This window comes from Brugia malayi, assembly GCF_000002995.4.
Source record: "Brugia malayi strain FR3 genome assembly, contig: Bm_v4_ChrX_scaffold_001, whole genome shotgun sequence".
NCBI lineage: Eukaryota > Metazoa > Nematoda > Chromadorea > Rhabditida > Onchocercidae > Brugia > Brugia malayi.
In genome coordinates, this window is record NW_025062479.1 from 3,770,482 (window position 1) to 3,788,341 (window position 17,860).

The following is a 17,860-nucleotide window of genomic DNA, read 5'->3' on the forward strand; positions in this document are numbered from 1 at the left end:
AAAAGACCATTTAATAAGCAGGATTAAGCGAGGAATATTATTAATTATAGAACAAAGAACTGGTATCGTCAAGCATCGAAGATGGTAATGATGCACATAGACATTACGGGATATCATTATTTAAATTCCAGTGGGAACATGTTAGTGCGCCGCTTGCCATTGCTTTTTGGTTTTTTACGGTCACCATCATGAAAATTAGTTAGTGTTTTTTATCTTTTGACGAATTTGGTCGATTGAATTGAAATTAATCAAGTTCTGTTAAAATTTAAATAAAATGTTTCCTTGTAATAGGAATTAGAAATCAATTCAGTTACAAAATTGCAGTTTTTCATCGTTTTCGAAGTATCCATAGTTTATTGCCCGATTCAGCATTATTAATTGTCCTTGGCTTATTTTTTGGCTATGTCTTTCATCTCGTTTATCCGGACGAGGTAGGCTTTTTTTGTTGGATAAAGAAGTATTTTTGGTTCCATCCGCTTGTTGCTCTATTTATAGAAATTATGCAAAGCAATATAACCTTTGCTTTATGAATTAGGTGTTTAATCAGTGCAGTAAAAAAATCATAAATTCCCCTGCTCTTAACCATCTTTCAGCAGATGTATCTAAAACCAGACTGGTTCTTCTTATATCTCTTGCCACCTATTGCGCTTGATGCTGGTTATTTCATGCCTAATAAAGATTTTTTCAGGTGATCATTCAGACGTTTCACTTTCTTCACCACTTATTAAGTTCTTTATAGTTTTGCAGTCCATTCATTTTCATTTACAGGAATTTTGGAACTATAATGACTTACGCTGTTGTTGGTACATTATGGAATGTTTTCGCAATCGGTAACTTCTGATTTGCACTTAATGTCATTATTTTAGCATATCGAAATTCCCTTATTTCCCCTGTCCTCAATTTCTCTTTGAATGAGAATTTGTCCTACAATTTCTGAATAAATTTTTGCGATGGAAATGTCACTTTCCAAGTGTAAAGTGCAAATTAGGACATTTCTTGAGTATCTGTGAATTAACACGTAGATTCAGTTACTCGGTTTTTGTTTTATTACAGGAAATCCATCTGTGATATTATACATGACAAATATTAAAGTGCTATTCCGAAAGTTCTATGTCTTTTTGTTCTTTCTTCCCCAAGTGTAGTGCTACTGCATCCACTTTCTTTCCAGGAATGACATTGTACTTTTTACATGATTATTTCAAAGTGCGTACTTCATTGATCGAACTTTTGCTGTTTTCGACTTTAATATCTGCTGTGGATCCAGTAGCCGTTCTTTGTGTATTTGAAGAAATTCATGTTAATCAGCTACTTTATATCTGTGTATTTGGTGAATCATTGTTAAACGATGCCGTAACGATTGTAAGATTTTAAATACTGAGCAAATAGAGTTGCTCACAGGAATTTTGAACGCTAAAAGTAAGAATGTAGGTTTCTGATATAAGTCACAAATAATTGGATCAGCAAATTACCGTCTTAACTAACTGCGATTAAATTTTAAGGTGCTCTATCAAACCTTCAATGCTATGGTAGATGCAGGTAGTCTTACCGGTGCAGATTATGCTACAGCGGCTTCTTCATTTTTTGTTGTTTCATTTGGTGGTTTGCTAATCGGGCTGATTTGGGCTATCTTTACTGGCTTTACAACCAAGTAATATAAGAATGAAAAAATGCCACTTACAAATTTTTTACTTCAAATAAATGCAAGTTATTCATTTACAGTATTGTGTAGATTTACAGGAGAAATTTTCAGGCACTCGCAGCACCTGAATGTTGTCCAACCGCTAATATGCTTGCTTTTTCCGTATCTTGCATACTTAACAGCAGAAATGGTTGCTATGTCCGGCATTTTAGCGTTCGTTTATAGGTCACTACTTATGGCTTTAAAAACTAAATGAATTGGCACTGTAGTTTCTGATTTACAGAATTGTTATATGTGGACTAGCCATGAAACAATTTGTTGTGGGCAACTTATCGCGGAAATCGCTTGTTACTGTGCAGTACTTTATGAAAACACTCTCGTCAAGGTTTAATTTTCATAAATTTAGATTTAAAATTGTAACATAAACTTGTTGTTAAACAAATAAATTTAAATCTTTAAATTTTTAGTTGTGAGGCCTTGATTTTCGTTTATCTTGGTATATCAGCTGTTTCAAAGAATCACGATTGGGATGCTGTGTTCATTGTTAGCACTTTAATTAGTTGTCTTGTTCAACGCTTTATCGGTACATCATTCATTTTTTCTTTTATTTTTTTTCAGAAGAATTAAATATTTACTACTGAATGAACTGAGTTACTTATTCTCCACTTAACACAATTCTTTTGTGTTTAGATGATGTGCATCAAGCTTTATATTGTTGCTTTTTTCGTTAGGATGTTACTGTTAATTTTTCTTCAGGCGTTTTCTTCCTTACTTATCTTTTAAATATACATCGAGTGCAGGCAATTGACCTGGTTGATCAATTCATCATGAGTTATGGCGGCATTCGAGGTGCTGTGTGTTATGGCCTCGTTATGTCTCTTGACCCTTTAGTCAGTTTACTTTCAAACTGTTTTTTTATTTTATTTTGATTTGAACTATATCTTTATCATTACTTGTCGTAGTTCTTCTCTCGTAACAAAGTATAATATGCTCAAAAAGATTCTACAGTTCCAAAAATTTCAAAAAGTAAAGTTCGGACCACATTCTCCCATCTTTTTATATTTACTCTTCACTTTTTTTCTTTTTCCTTATTAGTATATATAACTTTTTAATGTTCTGTTATATTTCCCCAATTCTGGACTTGAGAATTTTATTGCTGACTGGATCAAAATCGTTTTGAAAATTTTAGTCAATGAAGGCTAAAAACATGTTCGCATCCTGCACTATTGTTGTCATATTATTCACTGTTTTTGCTCAGGTATGATAAATTGTATTTTCAGAATATGTTAGATTTTAATATCACTTCTACCGTAAAATTAGTTGAAATGTTAACAGAGCATAGCGTATAAGAAATGCATCATGCTGAAAATGCTTCCTTTAGTTAAGTCCAATTCTACTCCTTCAAATAATTTCATTGACAGGGTGGAACAATAAAACAGCTAGTGAAATTATTAGAAGTTAAACAAAACGAAGTGCACAAGAAGACTGTTTTTGAAATGGTCGGCGAGAATGTATGTTTTATAAAAAAAGTTCCAAATTTTTTTCTTTTTTTTTGGACCTAATAATTTTCTTGTTATTCTTTAACTACTTTTTCATATCAGTAAAATAGCAGCATTGTACTTTGTACTAACACATTAAGGTAATCGATAATATGATGACTGGTGTAGAAGGAATAACTGGTTATCGTGGCCAATACTGGGTAGGCTTCTTTTTCCATTTCCTTTGTTTAAAATTGCTTTATTTCCAATAAGCATTTCTCGAATGTATAAGAAAATTTTTCAGTACCGTCAAGCATTCAATAAATTTGCGGAGAATTACGTAAAACCCTATTTAATGAGTAATGCAAAATCTGGAGCAGATCGTTTGGTTGATTATCATGAACACATTCAAGTAAGATGCTGTCAGTTGGTTTCAAATTTGTTTAGTGTTTATTCTTATCGTTCTAATTCATTTTTAGGTAAAAGAAGCAGTTCAGCATTTAAAAGTACATGGTAGTTTTGCCGGTTTGCCAACTGCACAAAGTAAAGTGAATCTTGAACAAGCGACGATCGAAACTTCACAACTGGTCTTAGGCAATCAGTAAGTGTGCTTATTTATGTACATCAACATTTTACTTTCTTTCATGCTTTCAAAAGAGATACTACCAAACTCCAAGTTTAGGTGAATGATTCTCTAATTTAGTTGATATTTTGATTTCTTTAACGTAAGTTAAATAAATTAACAGATTTACCAGGATATACACAAGAAACAATCTGGAAGCCAACCGTTTATCTGTGTTAGCTGAAATGCAAGTGAAAATTCCTCGTAATGAATCAATCAGCGTATTTCTAAGAGATAAATTCAATGAACTCAATTCGGTACTAATTTTCCAGTCACTTGTTTGCGTTTATCTTATTAACTACTTTCTTAAGACAGTAAATTTGGAAAGTGATCACAAAAAGTTTATAATACTAGTCAACTCAGGTTTATAAAATATAGTTTCTAGATATTTGCGCCATTATTTAACGATATGCTTCTTTTTTTAGCCTGTATCCACTGGTGTATACAGCCGACATTTACTAGATATTGATAACACACCACGTTCATCTTCTAAACGACAGGATTTTCAAAAAGTTTGTTTGTCCTTTTTTTCTCATTTTTTGTACGGAAAGTACAATATTATTGCTGATGGACAGATGCGGTAGGAGTTACTAATTTGTTTCTCTTGTATACTTTATTGTGAGCACTATTTAAAAGAACTATTATTCAGCAGAACCATCAAAGTTCTCTCTAGCAAATAAAGATGCTACTGCAACGCGTATTTACTTCATGAAATTAAACTGATGTTCTTCATAGTTTTAACTTATTAGTAGTACTTTGTGTGTCATTCCAGCAGTTTCATGCTTTGATGATGGCAATGCATGTAAATGATATCTGTAATCTGCTGAACCCTGAAGTATATAGGCTAATTTACAGGGCAATTCGTTTGACGCACTTGATAGTGAAGCATATCATATGACGTATCCGTACTGCAAAAATACTCGCACAAGACGACAGACAGCATACGATGCTGCTAATTCCGATCAAACAGATAAACACTCCAGAAAGACCACTATCGCATTGCATAAAAGTTCCGATAGTGATGCGCTTACTTTCAATATTGATTCTTGTATGATTTTGCTATATCTCATTGTTTCAAGAAAGTCTTCTGATTCTTCTGATTTTTTAAACTCCATTATATCTATTAAAATGATTCCTTAGTTGAAACCTTAAGCCTACTGAGACATTTCTCCCATTTTATTATTCTACTGCAAGCCTCTTTCAGCAAAACCTCGTTTTTTAATTACTAGCGAATCTGCTTCACCACCCAATGCACCACGCTTTTCGCATCGGAAAAGTTCAGAAAAAGATTTGCAGGAAAGTACGATTTCAGATTTCCAGTTTGTATCATGTAGTTCATTCTTCAAATATATTTTATGAAGCATTTACACCAGAAAAATTGTCGAGAGAACCTTCAATTTGTTTATTTAGTTTAGTGATTGAAACGAGCACTGGTAGGAAGTCGTCATTCTCTAACCTGATATTACCCGGCGAAACAACTACCGGCAAGCTTTTTAAATTAAGAAATTTACCTGTTTTTAAAATCCTCTCTGTAAAATTTTTAAGTTCGCTGGGTGAACCTCCGTTTTAAATGATTATATGCCTTTTGGCCTCTTTTTAAATTTTCATGAGTTTGCGCTTCTTTCAGAAAAATTGCAGTTAGAAGAAAGACCAAGGAAACTTTCATCAGGTCTCAAAGCCTTTCTAACGAAAGAAGCAAGTGAGAAAATGACTTTATCACCAGTACATGAAGATGATGAAAATGCAGAATCATCCAGCAATGAACGAGAGAGATGCAGCTGAAATGGTAGAACAAAATCATTTTAACTTTGTTGATTTAGCTTTTGAAAAATATATTTGGAATTCCTTAGGAATTCATAATTTTTAATCTTAAGATACTAAAGGATCAAAAATTATTGCTAGAGCACTTTGTGCGACCTTCGATTGTGCTGTTTTCATTTTTCATTTTCTGTGTTTTGTATTTTGAATTGTATTAAGTTACCCTTTTTGTAGGTGCTAAATTACTCGTGATTAAATGAAAAAATAAGTCTAAGTAAGATGATATGAATTAAGAGGACGAGAAAAGTCAATGTTATAATATCTTTATATAATATTGATTTGTGAATGAAGGTTATAATTGGATCTGTTTCTGCTAGCCACTGTTCGAGTGTAAATGATTCTTTCAACTTGCGAATCCTACAGTTGTGGATAGAGTAGTGTTCGGTTTTTTTCTTATGTTCCTATTTTTCTTTGTCCGGCAAATTCGCTTAATCTTTCTGAAATTAGTTATTTAGGAATTCATCAGCTTGCATTAGTCATAATTTCGAAATGAGACTTTTCTGAGTCAAACTGTGACTTATTTTATTATTTTTATATCTCTTCCTATTCGTCAACTCATCACTATTTCCTTGAATATCCATCAACTCAGTTAAAATTTACATATAGATATCAGGAGTTGTTGAATTATGAGGCTTTTTTGCAATATTGTTAGCTGATCTGAGCGTTATAAATTACTAGATTTCGCAAATGAAATGATTCCTTAATTTTCTCTTATTTTTTTTGCCAAAATTTCGTCAAAACGAAATATTCTGTCATACTAGTATTTCAATTCTTTTCTATAGTTACTCTCAAGTGTACTGTCTTCATCCAGTTTATATTTGTTTGAATTCGATCTAACTCCATTTGCTTTTACTTTTTCTTAAATTATTGTTTTTTGTCTTTCGTTACCATACATGTGAATTATTTCATCTTGAAATTCATCTTGGCTTGCCTTTTTCAATTTCGTAGAATATGTTACCTCCATGCCTTTTCGCTTTAGCTGCATGTTCCAACTACTTACTTATGCCACCTTGCCGTCTTATTAGTGGCCATATCAGAACTGGTTTCTAGGCGAAGTTTAAGTGGATTAAGAATGTTTGACTTCATTATCGCTCTAATCTTAATAGCTTGCAAGAACGAATACCAGAAATGTTTTCCAGGTTTTACTACAGTAATATATATATTAAAGGAATAAAACTTCACTGGCGTAAGTTATTTGTGGTAATACAACAATCATTTTGTAATCAAATTCTTTTAAATAATCTCGACTCCTGTTTACAATCTTGAGAATGGCTTTTCCTGTTCATGCTATTTGAAGTTGTCATAGTAACCTTCATTAGTTCCTCTGTCCTCAAAATCCTGTCTTCGTGTGCAAATTATCTACTCTGGACACAGAACTTTTGGTGTTGAAGTGAAATTCAAGATGTTCGAATTGCGGCAAGAAATTTTAATGTCTACTGGAAGCGTTTCTCATTCACCGAATAATCTATCAGTTTTCTTTCATGAAGCAAAAGATCTGACTCTTGCTTGTATGGTACATGAGGATCAGGTTCGTTATTCTTTCTTGACTTTCTCTTATATATTATATATCCTGTTAATGTTGTGCAGAGATGCTTTCTATTGCTTTTATAATGATTACTTAATTTGTCTGTATGAATTATTTTCCATATGTAGCATTAATTTCGCAAAATCATCTGTTAAATCGCGTTATTGATTATTATCAAATTCCTTCTCAATATCTAACTGGCGTCAGTTGAATTGACTTTTCTTGCCTTTTTAACGATAGATTTGTGGTCATCGCAAAATACAATAACAGCTTACGGTTTTATGGCAGTGCTTTAATAAACATAATTTTATAGAAACCATAAATCTTTGCTCAGCATTTTCGAGTGCAACCAACACTAAAAAGGTGAAAAGATATATGAAATACATCGGATTTTATGGTTATTCCAGTTAAGAATAAATTGAATTTTCAAGTGAAAGTAAAAAATTTTCAAAGAAATAATTTTCCTCTTGTTAAGGATGCAGCACTGATCTTCCATTAGGGTCAATAATCAATTCCAGATTGCAATATTAAACTGGGATCAAGGCCTGAATAGTTTTACATGTAATAATCTGCCAATCAAAGCTAATAACTTCGATGCGCCCGTTATCGTACTGCAAGCGAAATACTGCACGCCAGTGTGCAGAACATTTCCTCTTTTGGTTATTACTACTTCCAAGGGAGTAATGGTGACTTTATTTTTTTTATAAGCTCCATTTTTAAAGTTTTTAGGAACTCCGGTTATTTCTTTACCTTGTTTTTAATTACTAATGATTTTTCTGAATTCTATCTGTTTATTTATAGATTTACGATGTGAAAACTTTCAAATTACTTGCATGGAACGAGATGAGTGATGTGCGTTTTTTTCATCTATCCTATAGTTTAAATAATTAGTATTTCTCGCTAACATTTCCAGGTCATCATTGAGTATTCTATATTTCGTAAACATTGTTGAAAGAATTTCTTGAATCTTTCTGTATAGTTCAGCTTGTTTATCTGCTTGAAACATCTTTTTAGACTTCAGAACCAGCAACAAGAGGTGAACAAACATATCGCTTTACAAAAGGAATTACTTATGTAGAAAACTTGATAGCTGTTGGTAGGCTATACCATTTACGATTATAAAGAAAGAAATAAGAATTTGCAATCATTTCAATTTAATTCTCAAAACTTCGACGTATTCAAGCTTTGTTTTCAGGATCACATTTAGGAGAATTGCTAGTATTCAGCTGCTCAGGTGAAAATTCCGTAACTTTCAAAAGAAGTGTCCAGGTTTTTCATCCTTTTTATTATTCATTTCTGCATCGAATCTTTCTTTCATAGGGATGAAAATGTGGCAATTATTCTAAACAAGCTTTCAGGAGCATGATTTTGCAATAGCTGATGTAGCTACTTGCCGTTTTGATGATTTAACGTGTTCTTGCGATGTTTCGGGTAATATCGCTGTTTGGGTCAAAAATTTCAAAAGTGTTCAGAAAAAATTCAGTACTGGGTGTGTAGCTTTTGATTTGGATCTTTTGAAAAAATTGTATTGTTTGTATTTGAAACTTTCGCACTAATGAAGTCTAATGAAGCTATTATTAAACTCAGTTCTATCTTCATAATTTTGGCATAATTGATCATAACGACATGCTTTTAATTAGCATAGTTGCTTAAGTAAAAAAATGCATGAAGTTAACCTATATTTTATTTAATAGGCTTGAAATCAATTGCATCAACGTATTAAGAAAGCAAGTCATTATTGGCACTTTCGTGGGTCAGTTATTATTTTATTCGACATTGAATGGACAGTTAATGGCTGAAGTGAATGCACATGTCCGTCAAATAAATGCAATTGCTGTAGCTCCGGAAAATGCTTATGTATGATTTTGTTTTCCTACAATCGCCTGAAACATATTTCAGTTAAGTTTGAAATATAGTTTGCATAAAATTTTATATGATGTTAAATGCTGTTAAAGCCTGCTCAACAAGCAGCACATTAGCTTATGATAGTCTTTTTTTTTGCCCGATAAATTTATGGTTTATATAAATATCTATACATATACATACATAGTTTTCTATCTTTGCAGGTTTTATCAGTTAGTGATGATACAATGATACACTTATGGAAATTGCATATCCGTAAGCCCAAAACTTATAGAGTTCGTTACAATCAAAATTCACTCTCTTGGGAAACTGTTTTGGTAGCTAATTTCAAGAAAATAGTTTAAAATAGTAATTCTTGATCTATTATGGCTACATGGGTACACATGACCTTTGATGTGTTTTGGAAATTTTTAATTTATTTTATCCTTTTTAAGAAATTCTATCCAGAAGATTATACTTCAAAGTTTTTTCATACCTATTCGCATGTACTACTATTACGTCTACTCCCTTTAAAGATAACAAGGAAGCAAACTGAGCAAGTGCTCAGTGCTCAGTTTGTTTATTTTATCTGCCAACCTCTGCCTAAATTGTCACAACTATATTTCTTTTCATTCCTTTACATGAAACCCAGTAGAATTGCTGCTCTCACATTGATCCAACTATGATGTTTTAAATTTCTGTATTACTTTCCTCTTACTGCTTACTTCATCACCCTATTTAAAGGTTGAATGGCAGTATAATAAAAGAGTTGAAAACATGGCACTGGTGGGTGCGCAATTTATCAATGGTCGAGGAAGTGATTTTGTTGTAGCAGCTTATGATTATTCCAAGTTACTTTATTATCAGATAACGAAGAAATTGCCAGAAGGATTGAGGGATGAATTAAGATGTTGACAGCGTTGAGTTTTTAGATTGCCTTTTCTTTTAATTCTGGTAAAATTAATCACCTTTTTTTAGTTTTGTTGATATTAAGCATTCTTTGCAGACATTTTACAATCAAAATCCACTCTCTCAGAAAACTATTTTGGTACTAATTTCAAGAAAACTGTATTTGGATTTTCCATTAATTAGTCATAAATTAAACATTCTACAAAAGCAAACTGCCCATCAATTTGCCATTACTATTGTGCTAACTTTTTTTCATAGAACAAAAATGTCTGGAACTTACTCATTAATAAATGAAAAAAAGTTGCTCACAAGTCCTTTTCATTTTTTTCCGCCCCTCAATATTCTTGTAAAAATCAGAATCCATTTATCATATTGTATTGTGGGAGAAGTGTTAATAGAACTGTATTTGGATTTTCCATTAATCAGTGTGTACCGAAACGATGGGACGCGCTATTGTTGTCAAACACAAATAATCTTCCTACTTGATTTACATGCTCTGATGTGCACCACACAAAACTTCCTGTCTCTCAGTTTTTCGACAAGTCATTCAACGAAGCCCCACACTATACCACTGTAACGATGTTCACACAACCGGTTTTGTATAATTCTTACTACAAATATAATTGATTCTGTAAGTTCGATCAGCTTTGTAAGTTAGTTTCTCATTTTAATCACACTTTTATCAGTAGACAGTAACGTCTTATATCGACTGGATATTTTTAATGCTATCAAAAATTCACTAGATAGATGTTCGTTTGTGAGTTGGGTAATCTGACAGCTGAACTGTTAAATCATTTACTGCTCGATTTAAGTAAGTCGGATGAATTGAATGCAAAGTAATGTATATGTTTATCCTTCCTTCAAAACTAATGTTTGTATTGAAATTGCATTATTTCATATTTAATTCTTACATTGGTATTTAATATATATATATAAAAGTACATCGATAGAGCAGTGCCATTTTATGAAATGTTTCAAAGAAGTTGTTCTGCACTATCATCAGTTTTTGACGATGTCATAATTATTAAAGGATGCTTTTTTCTTCCCTTCTTCAGTTACTTCACAATCAGAAAGAGTTGTACTTGTCGAAATTCCCAATCAATTTGAAAACCAAAGAAATAATATATATATATATAATAAATCAGTAACTAATGAGATAGATACTGCTTAAAATAGAATGAATAAATATGGAAAAATGAAGATGAAAACATTGGCATGGGAGCGAGTGAACGTCCATTTTATTGTGTCTTGAAGCAGAATGCTTGATTCAGATACAATCGTGAATTCGACAAGGGTTAACGTTCTTTAAAATAGTTAAAAAGGCATTGTTCATTCTTTTCCATTCTCAAACATTGTCTTACACTATTCTGCCACGAAATCCAGTTCGGATGTCTTGTTCATTTGAAAATAGCAACAATTTAGGTAAAACGGCGGATACTTTTAAGGCTAACTGTAGAAAGAAGTGAAATAACTGGCTAAAGCTATGCCATTTGAATCACTAGCTATTTGAGTGACTTTAGCTTAAAAAAATTTTTTTTGGTTGACAATGGATTTCCTCCAGAAGATCGATGTAGAATTTATCTGGTATGTAACGATATTATCACTACAACAATAAGTTATACCTGATGAATACCTGGACTTTCCTAATCACATGATCAGAAATGAGCTCAGATTAACGCATATAGAATCAATGTCAGTGATTAGCAGATCTTCAAAATAGGTGACAAAGATGGAATTCATCTTGGTTTATTGTAATGAAACAATATTGCTCCCAATGTGAACATGATGATGATTATTCTATCAGTAATAAAAATACAGGTAGATGTAGATATTTTGATCTGTAGAGAATAGTGGAAGGAGGTTGTAAGCGAATAATAGCCTTCCAACAAAAGATTTCTTAGGACTTGTGCTCGAGTTGTAATTATGCTTGAACAACCAATTAAAATGCACTTTGACATACGCCTCAAAACACGGGCTCCTAAATCCTAAATCTGGAGCTTTTGATCCTAAGGAATTGTTTGTGTGTCTTCGTTCATCCCATGTAATATTTTGGCAGATAATCTCACAAATACATAAAAAATCACAATCCTTTAGCAAAAAAACGTCTTTCATAGGAACCGGTCATTTGTTGTCTTGTACAATTGTCCATGTTTGTTTTCCTTGCCGCTATCAGTTTATGTAATCAGAGTAAATACTAGGAACAGACTCTCTCTACTTTATTTCGTGTTCGTATTTAGCATCGGGTTGTCTTCCTGCAGTTCAGATAAATCTTGAAAGCCTTATCTGATTTTTCGCACAGATAACTTTCAATAACGTTTGAAAATCTCAATTGTTTACAATCTTCCACTTTCCTCTCTCTGCACTTCTCCTCGGTCTTTTTCTGCAAATTTTCATTGCTACTAACAGCTGCGTATATTGCAGCTAGCAATAAAGTGATTTTTAGCCTTTTTTACCTTCCTCTCTCTTGGAGCAAATGCAACTCACACATGTTTCAATTTTCATATTTTCTGTTATAAAATCTGCTAGTTTTCCTTATCCATCTCCTATGAAAGCTATGAATGAATTTCTTTCTTTCCTAATTTGATTGCGAATACAACACTTATGCTATAATTACTAACTTTTACAGTCTTTGTTAGGTATTATACGCCTATTTTCCCGTTTATTGCTCATATAATTCTTTTTCTTCTTGCTATTAAGTACTATTGACCGTCTCTTTATATTTTTAAACTATTATATGTTCACCACATTAATTGTAATTCATAATTATATTAATTCAGATTTAAATAAGCTCTGTTTTTGCTACCATAAAACTAGTATTCTCGATCCAAAAAATTTGAAAGCCTGGTAATTTGCTCAACTTGTAAAAACTTTGCTGTAAAAAAAATGCCTGTATACTGGAAAATTAAAATGCGCTCGAAAAATGTTTCTAATGAAACATCGGTTAAAATATCATCCAAACACCATTCATTAAAAAAATGTTTGTTGATTTAAATACGTCCATTCACCAATGAATCGTTTTCCAAATCGCTTGTATATATACACGTCTGAATGAACCTTGTGACCTGAATCATCTCTATATAAAAGAATTTGCTTCTTCACCTCTCAGGAGTTATTGGAGTTTAGATTTACTTTTCCTTAATTATTGCTGTATTTGCTTTCAAATTGTAAGGGAACTTTTGTGTGATTAATTATCGTTGTTTTGTGGTATTTTTGGTTTCTTTTGTTTTTAGTATCCTAAAGGGCGGTTAAAAAATTAACAATATGGAAGCGCTGCAACGAATGATGACAAGGCGTTTGGATGAGCATTCCTACAAACGAACAGCAAAACGTTTGGTGGTGGTTGATGAATATGCAAGTGATGTTGATTTTAATGATAAAACAGAAATTGCTAGTATGAATCCGGCCTATGATATGTAAGTTGCAAGACTATTTTTGACGCCTTAATTTTGTTTCAATCTAAAGATTTTAAAAAATAAATGGTTCGGTTTTACCAACATATCAAATTATAGAATCTACGGTGAAACGGTTCGGACAAGGAGCATTCCAAATGGCTCTACCACAAGTGCATCTTTTTCAGCAACAACATGTCCAGCCACTACTTCACCGAGTTCGATATATTATGTTGAACCCACTTCTACTGTTACTGCTCCAGCTGTTAATGACGATTATAACCGTACTGATAAATTATTACGAAAGGTATTGCAAAATATACCGTACCAAAAAAGTTAGCTTTTCCTCAAAGCGTACTAAGCAATAGCTAACGATAAAAAAGAGGTCTAATGCATTATTCTTCTGTTTGTATTAAGATCAAACAGACTGTCAGCAGTTTCACTAAAAGGCATGCCTTTTAGGTTTCATTGGCTATACGAAGAAAGGTAACAAGTCCGAAACTATTTATCAATGAACAATGCGATCCTTGCAGGATGAGTAATCGTGATAAAGAAAGTAATCATAACGATTTGAAAACTAGTGAGAGGATCGTTCAAAATGATCTGGAAAAACAAATTAGATTGAAATCAGCCAAAAAAATGGTGAGTGGTGAGACTTATTTTCATTTAAATGAATAACTTTCAACAAGTAAACCTATGTTAGTAAGATTATCCCAAGTTTTAATAAATTTAAATTTCAATAAATTTAAGCTACTTATGTATAGTAGGAATACCAACGATACAATGAGAATAAAATGTCCGAAGCGGTCAGACCATTCTGGCATTGTGAATCTATTTTGGACGCAATTGTGCGGAATTCCACATATCGTATAAGCAAACAGTCTTAGTGATTCTACTGAACGGATGCAAGTGCAACACCAATTTAAACTATACTCTGTTCTTGACTTATCTATGCAAATTTTCAAGTTTTTTTGAAGATTGATTTGGTTGATTTGTGTTCAATCGGTCGCAAACATCGTAGTGAGCATCGAAAACTTCTCAATGAAGAGTATGGCGATGATTATTGAAAAGTGAAATACTGTGATTACTTTGTATTAATAGCAAAATAACTATTCGAAATCACTTTAATTGTGTCACATGAGTCTTTAGTCTTTATTTTACTGTTACCACTAATAAACCGACAAGCAGATCAATCGTATAATTTGTCGAGGAGAAATTCTTGACAATTACCGTGCAAAATAATTGATTGGAACGTTGTCGTGTTCTTGCTGCGAAGTATTATCGAGCAATTGACGTGTGCGCCGAGCTCCTTTTGTTGCAACATCGTAATGCTTTGAAAGTTGTCACTATAGCAGTGTAAACACCTCTTCATGGATGTGTTTACAGGTATATAAATAACAAGTGAAAAGGTTTTTTTTTTTTTTTTTACATTTTAATTAAAAAATGCTTTATACCATTTAAACCTTCTTTTGTCTCAGTTCACTGGTAGTTGAGAAAATGCTGCGCTACCGGTGATAACGATATTCATTGTTGCAGTGTTCGTGATAGGCGGTTTTAGGAATTCAGATCTACAATTCTGCTCAACAGATTTTCAAGTTTCATAATAATCATACGAACTTTAGTCGAAATTTTTTTTCCTTCGAAGTATTCCATATAATAGATAATTATTTTGCCTTTATGTATTTATTATTATTATTATTATGTATTTTTTTCCAATAACTGAATGCTTGAAGAAGTCCAGTGGATTTTCTGTATGAATGCAGCAGGAATACATTTTGGACATTTAGAAAACTGTTGAGAATATTAAAAATGAAAATTCCTTTGTGTCCTAAGAAATTCTTGAAGGAAAAAACAACTGTAGTTTAATTTAATTCAATATATGGTACTATAATTTGTTAAGTTACCTTATTATTAATGTAAGAATTTGCAAGTAGGCTTATTTTCAAAGTATAAACAATTTCAGGATATAAAACCATTCTAAACTGTGATTTACAAATGACTGCTGGTTTAATGTTTTTCATGAAAGAGGAGCTGAGTAATATGAAATGTTAATTGCAATGTTTATCCTTCTGAATATTTTGATTTTACGCATTCGTATTTGTTAAAGACGTTTTCAGGAGTTATTTGTCTTCAATGGTAAGTAAGCTTGTTGAGCAAACAAGACAGTGTATCATCTATTGATTTTGATTTTGAATGTTATTTTATTCGAATTATGGCTGATAAGGACTTTTGCTAATTATTATAATAATTGTTGGTCTAATTCGTTTTTGTTAATTTGTTTATTATGCCCTTATTTTGTTTATGCTTGGCGGGGTCATTATTAAGTCTCGTAAGGATGACTTGGCTACATTATCTATTGTCGAATTTGCAAGAAATGTTGCATAAACCGATCTATATACATTAATTATTATAATAATTGTTGATGTTATACTGCTTATTTTAGCTGTATATGCCAGCTATTTGTTGCGTAACTAGATGCTTGCTGAATATTCGAAACATTTCAAGTTTGGCCGGAATAATCAAATCACATTATTTTACTTATTTTACGTATCCTAGATATAGCATGCAATTTTTCATTTGTCTACAAATCATTTTTCAGCACTTTTTCAGTTTATTTTTCAACTTCTATTATTTAACTCTCACTTTAACCACTAATTTTTTAAGGATGAAAAATAATAAATACTTTGGATTCAGCATGAAAGTCAAACCGTTCATGTTTTATTGTATTAGTTATTTCATAAATCTATTGTTTCCAGAAAAATGCTTTTAACTTGAAAAATCAAAAAAAGAAAAAAAAGAAAAGAATCAGGTTTATAAACTAAAACTTGCAATGTGTTTTTTCTTCATCGGATTTTAAATATCCAAAGTTCATAACCATTCATTGTTTTCGCATCTTAAGATTTAATGAAAAACGCATTCTGTGAGGAAGATTTGATATTTTAATTATTAATTTTGGGAGAGGTTTTTTATCGCAGGGCGATTCGTTGGTTGTAGGCGTAAATACATGGGGTAACAGAGAAATACAACAATTCCTTTATTAGTAAAAGCAATAACACAATACGTTGATAGAGAATGTCGTAAAAAACGGCACAAATTAAATTCAAATCCTAATAACCTTCGCCAGATGTTTGTTTGATCATTGATCACCAAACATTTTCGTATGTACATTTAATCTAATCAAGATGGTTAAGCTATTAAGTTTATTACATTCTCTTTCTCATTACAAAAGACCAACTGTTATCAATCTCTGTTTTTCATAAATCAAATCTCTCCCCTAGATCCCAATTGTCATTCGAGTCGGTATATAAGCTAACAGATATTCCACCAGAAAAGGTGCGTTGGGCATTCATTCTTCGGACCCATCCTTTTCGGTCATTCTTTGTTCATTCATTCTTTCTACGTTTGGAGTTAACCTTTAATAATCTTATTACTTATAATTATATTATATCTTTCACTGCGCATCGCTTTGCTGGTTTAACCCAAGTGTGAAATCAAATGAAATATCTGGCAGTCGATACATTTCACGAGAACAATTGAAATTGAACTCGTCTGGTTCTTGGCAACAAATTACACATATATTAAAATCTTTTAACAAGGATAACCCTTACACAGCAATTATATCTTACATTGTATGTGTTAAGATGTGGGTGTGGTTTATAATTAGAAATTTTTGTACAAAGGATAAATTGTCTAGACATGATAGTGAGTAACTTTTACAATGGATATCATCAAAGTACAGTGGGTTGTCTAGACATTATAATGGGTGGCTACTATAATGAGTTGCAATAGACATTACATGATAGATGCTCATAGTACATGAATTGATATAAGATCATAAGTCAGTTAAACCATTACGATGATTTGTAAAAGACATCAATGGATTGCTATATAAAGCATTGTTAACATTTATTTAGTGCTTAGCGATGTTAAAATCCGCGACACTGTTGGGTTTTCACGAAATATTTCGATATTGAACTGATTGTGAGATCTGAATCCATTTGACCCTCCACACTCAAGAAATATAGATTGATGAAAATGTGAAAGAAAACAAGCATCAATTGATTAGCTTTCTTATCTTGAATTATTATTTCAGACATCTATTGTCCTTATTAAAAGATTATTAAAAGTACTATGTAACTTGTGCCCTACTCAGTCATCTGAAAGCACACAATTTTTCGAGAGATCGTTAAACTCGATGCGCTCGTACAGCATTCATTTATAAGCAGTTTGTTACACTGAAGAATAAATTTGAATTATGAAGTAACTTTTCACTTGTAAAGCCACTTGTAAAGGCACCAAATTAATTAGCCAGACTGAACCATCAGCCACTTAACTAAAAACCAAGTTTTTAATATAATTACATTCAAGATCTTTTCTTATTAATCAAACGTTCATAAAATTCAGTTCTTATATATTCATGATGAATAGTTTTAAGATATTGAACGTATGTTTAAGCATAAATCTCACTATGACTTTTCATTTATCGAAAACTTTGTTGTTTTTTTTTTTTCCATTCCACTTAAAATTCTGAAATCTCTTCATTTTAAAAATAAAAAGGTCAAATATTTACCTTCCCGTTTTTCATGTTCAAAATTTGGTTCCAGAATAGACGTACAAAATAAAAAAAGCATAACCAGG

At 32.0% G+C, this 17,860-nt stretch overlaps 3 protein-coding genes across 5 annotated transcripts; all 3 read left to right on the forward strand.

Annotated features, from left to right (window-relative positions):
* Window positions 1-596: 596 nt before the first annotated feature.
* On the forward strand, window positions 597-5,521 carry Bm2935 (Uncharacterized protein; the record flags this gene model as incomplete). Of its 2 annotated transcripts, none has more annotated exons than XM_001899504.2 (18): window positions 597-688; window positions 769-830; window positions 1,169-1,359; window positions 1,500-1,648; window positions 1,751-1,852; window positions 1,923-2,024; window positions 2,107-2,222; window positions 2,396-2,529; window positions 2,829-2,897; window positions 3,061-3,150; window positions 3,279-3,338; window positions 3,422-3,529; window positions 3,597-3,718; window positions 3,864-3,996; window positions 4,165-4,251; window positions 4,595-4,787; window positions 4,944-5,039; window positions 5,367-5,521. In XM_001899504.2, 18 exons carry the CDS (start codon window positions 597-599, stop codon window positions 5,519-5,521), a joined length of 2,061 nt encoding a protein of 686 aa, XP_001899539.2. The 2 variants fall into 2 exon arrangements, with proteins under 2 accessions (XP_001899539.2, XP_042929454.1); XM_043073520.1 differs by having other exon boundaries at window positions 3,873-3,996.
* A 1,438-nt stretch (window positions 5,522-6,959) lies between these two features.
* Window positions 6,960-9,839, forward strand: Bm3949 (Uncharacterized protein; the record flags this gene model as incomplete). Of its 2 annotated transcripts, none has more annotated exons than XM_043073521.1 (9): window positions 6,960-7,085; window positions 7,601-7,768; window positions 7,884-7,934; window positions 8,097-8,178; window positions 8,278-8,351; window positions 8,441-8,571; window positions 8,777-8,939; window positions 9,149-9,262; window positions 9,669-9,839. In XM_043073521.1, 9 exons carry the CDS (start codon window positions 6,960-6,962, stop codon window positions 9,837-9,839), a joined length of 1,080 nt encoding a protein of 359 aa, XP_042929455.1. The 2 variants fall into 2 exon arrangements, with proteins under 2 accessions (XP_042929455.1, XP_001899538.1); XM_001899503.1 differs by having other exon boundaries at window positions 9,149-9,220.
* A 3,255-nt stretch (window positions 9,840-13,094) lies between these two features.
* Bm10946 (Uncharacterized protein) lies at window positions 13,095-14,289 on the forward strand (the record flags this gene model as incomplete). Its single annotated transcript, XM_001899502.1, has 4 exons — window positions 13,095-13,246; window positions 13,343-13,529; window positions 13,685-13,864; window positions 14,200-14,289. 4 exons carry the CDS (start codon window positions 13,095-13,097, stop codon window positions 14,287-14,289), a joined length of 609 nt encoding a protein of 202 aa, XP_001899537.1.
* Between the last annotated feature and the right edge of the window lie 3,571 nt (window positions 14,290-17,860).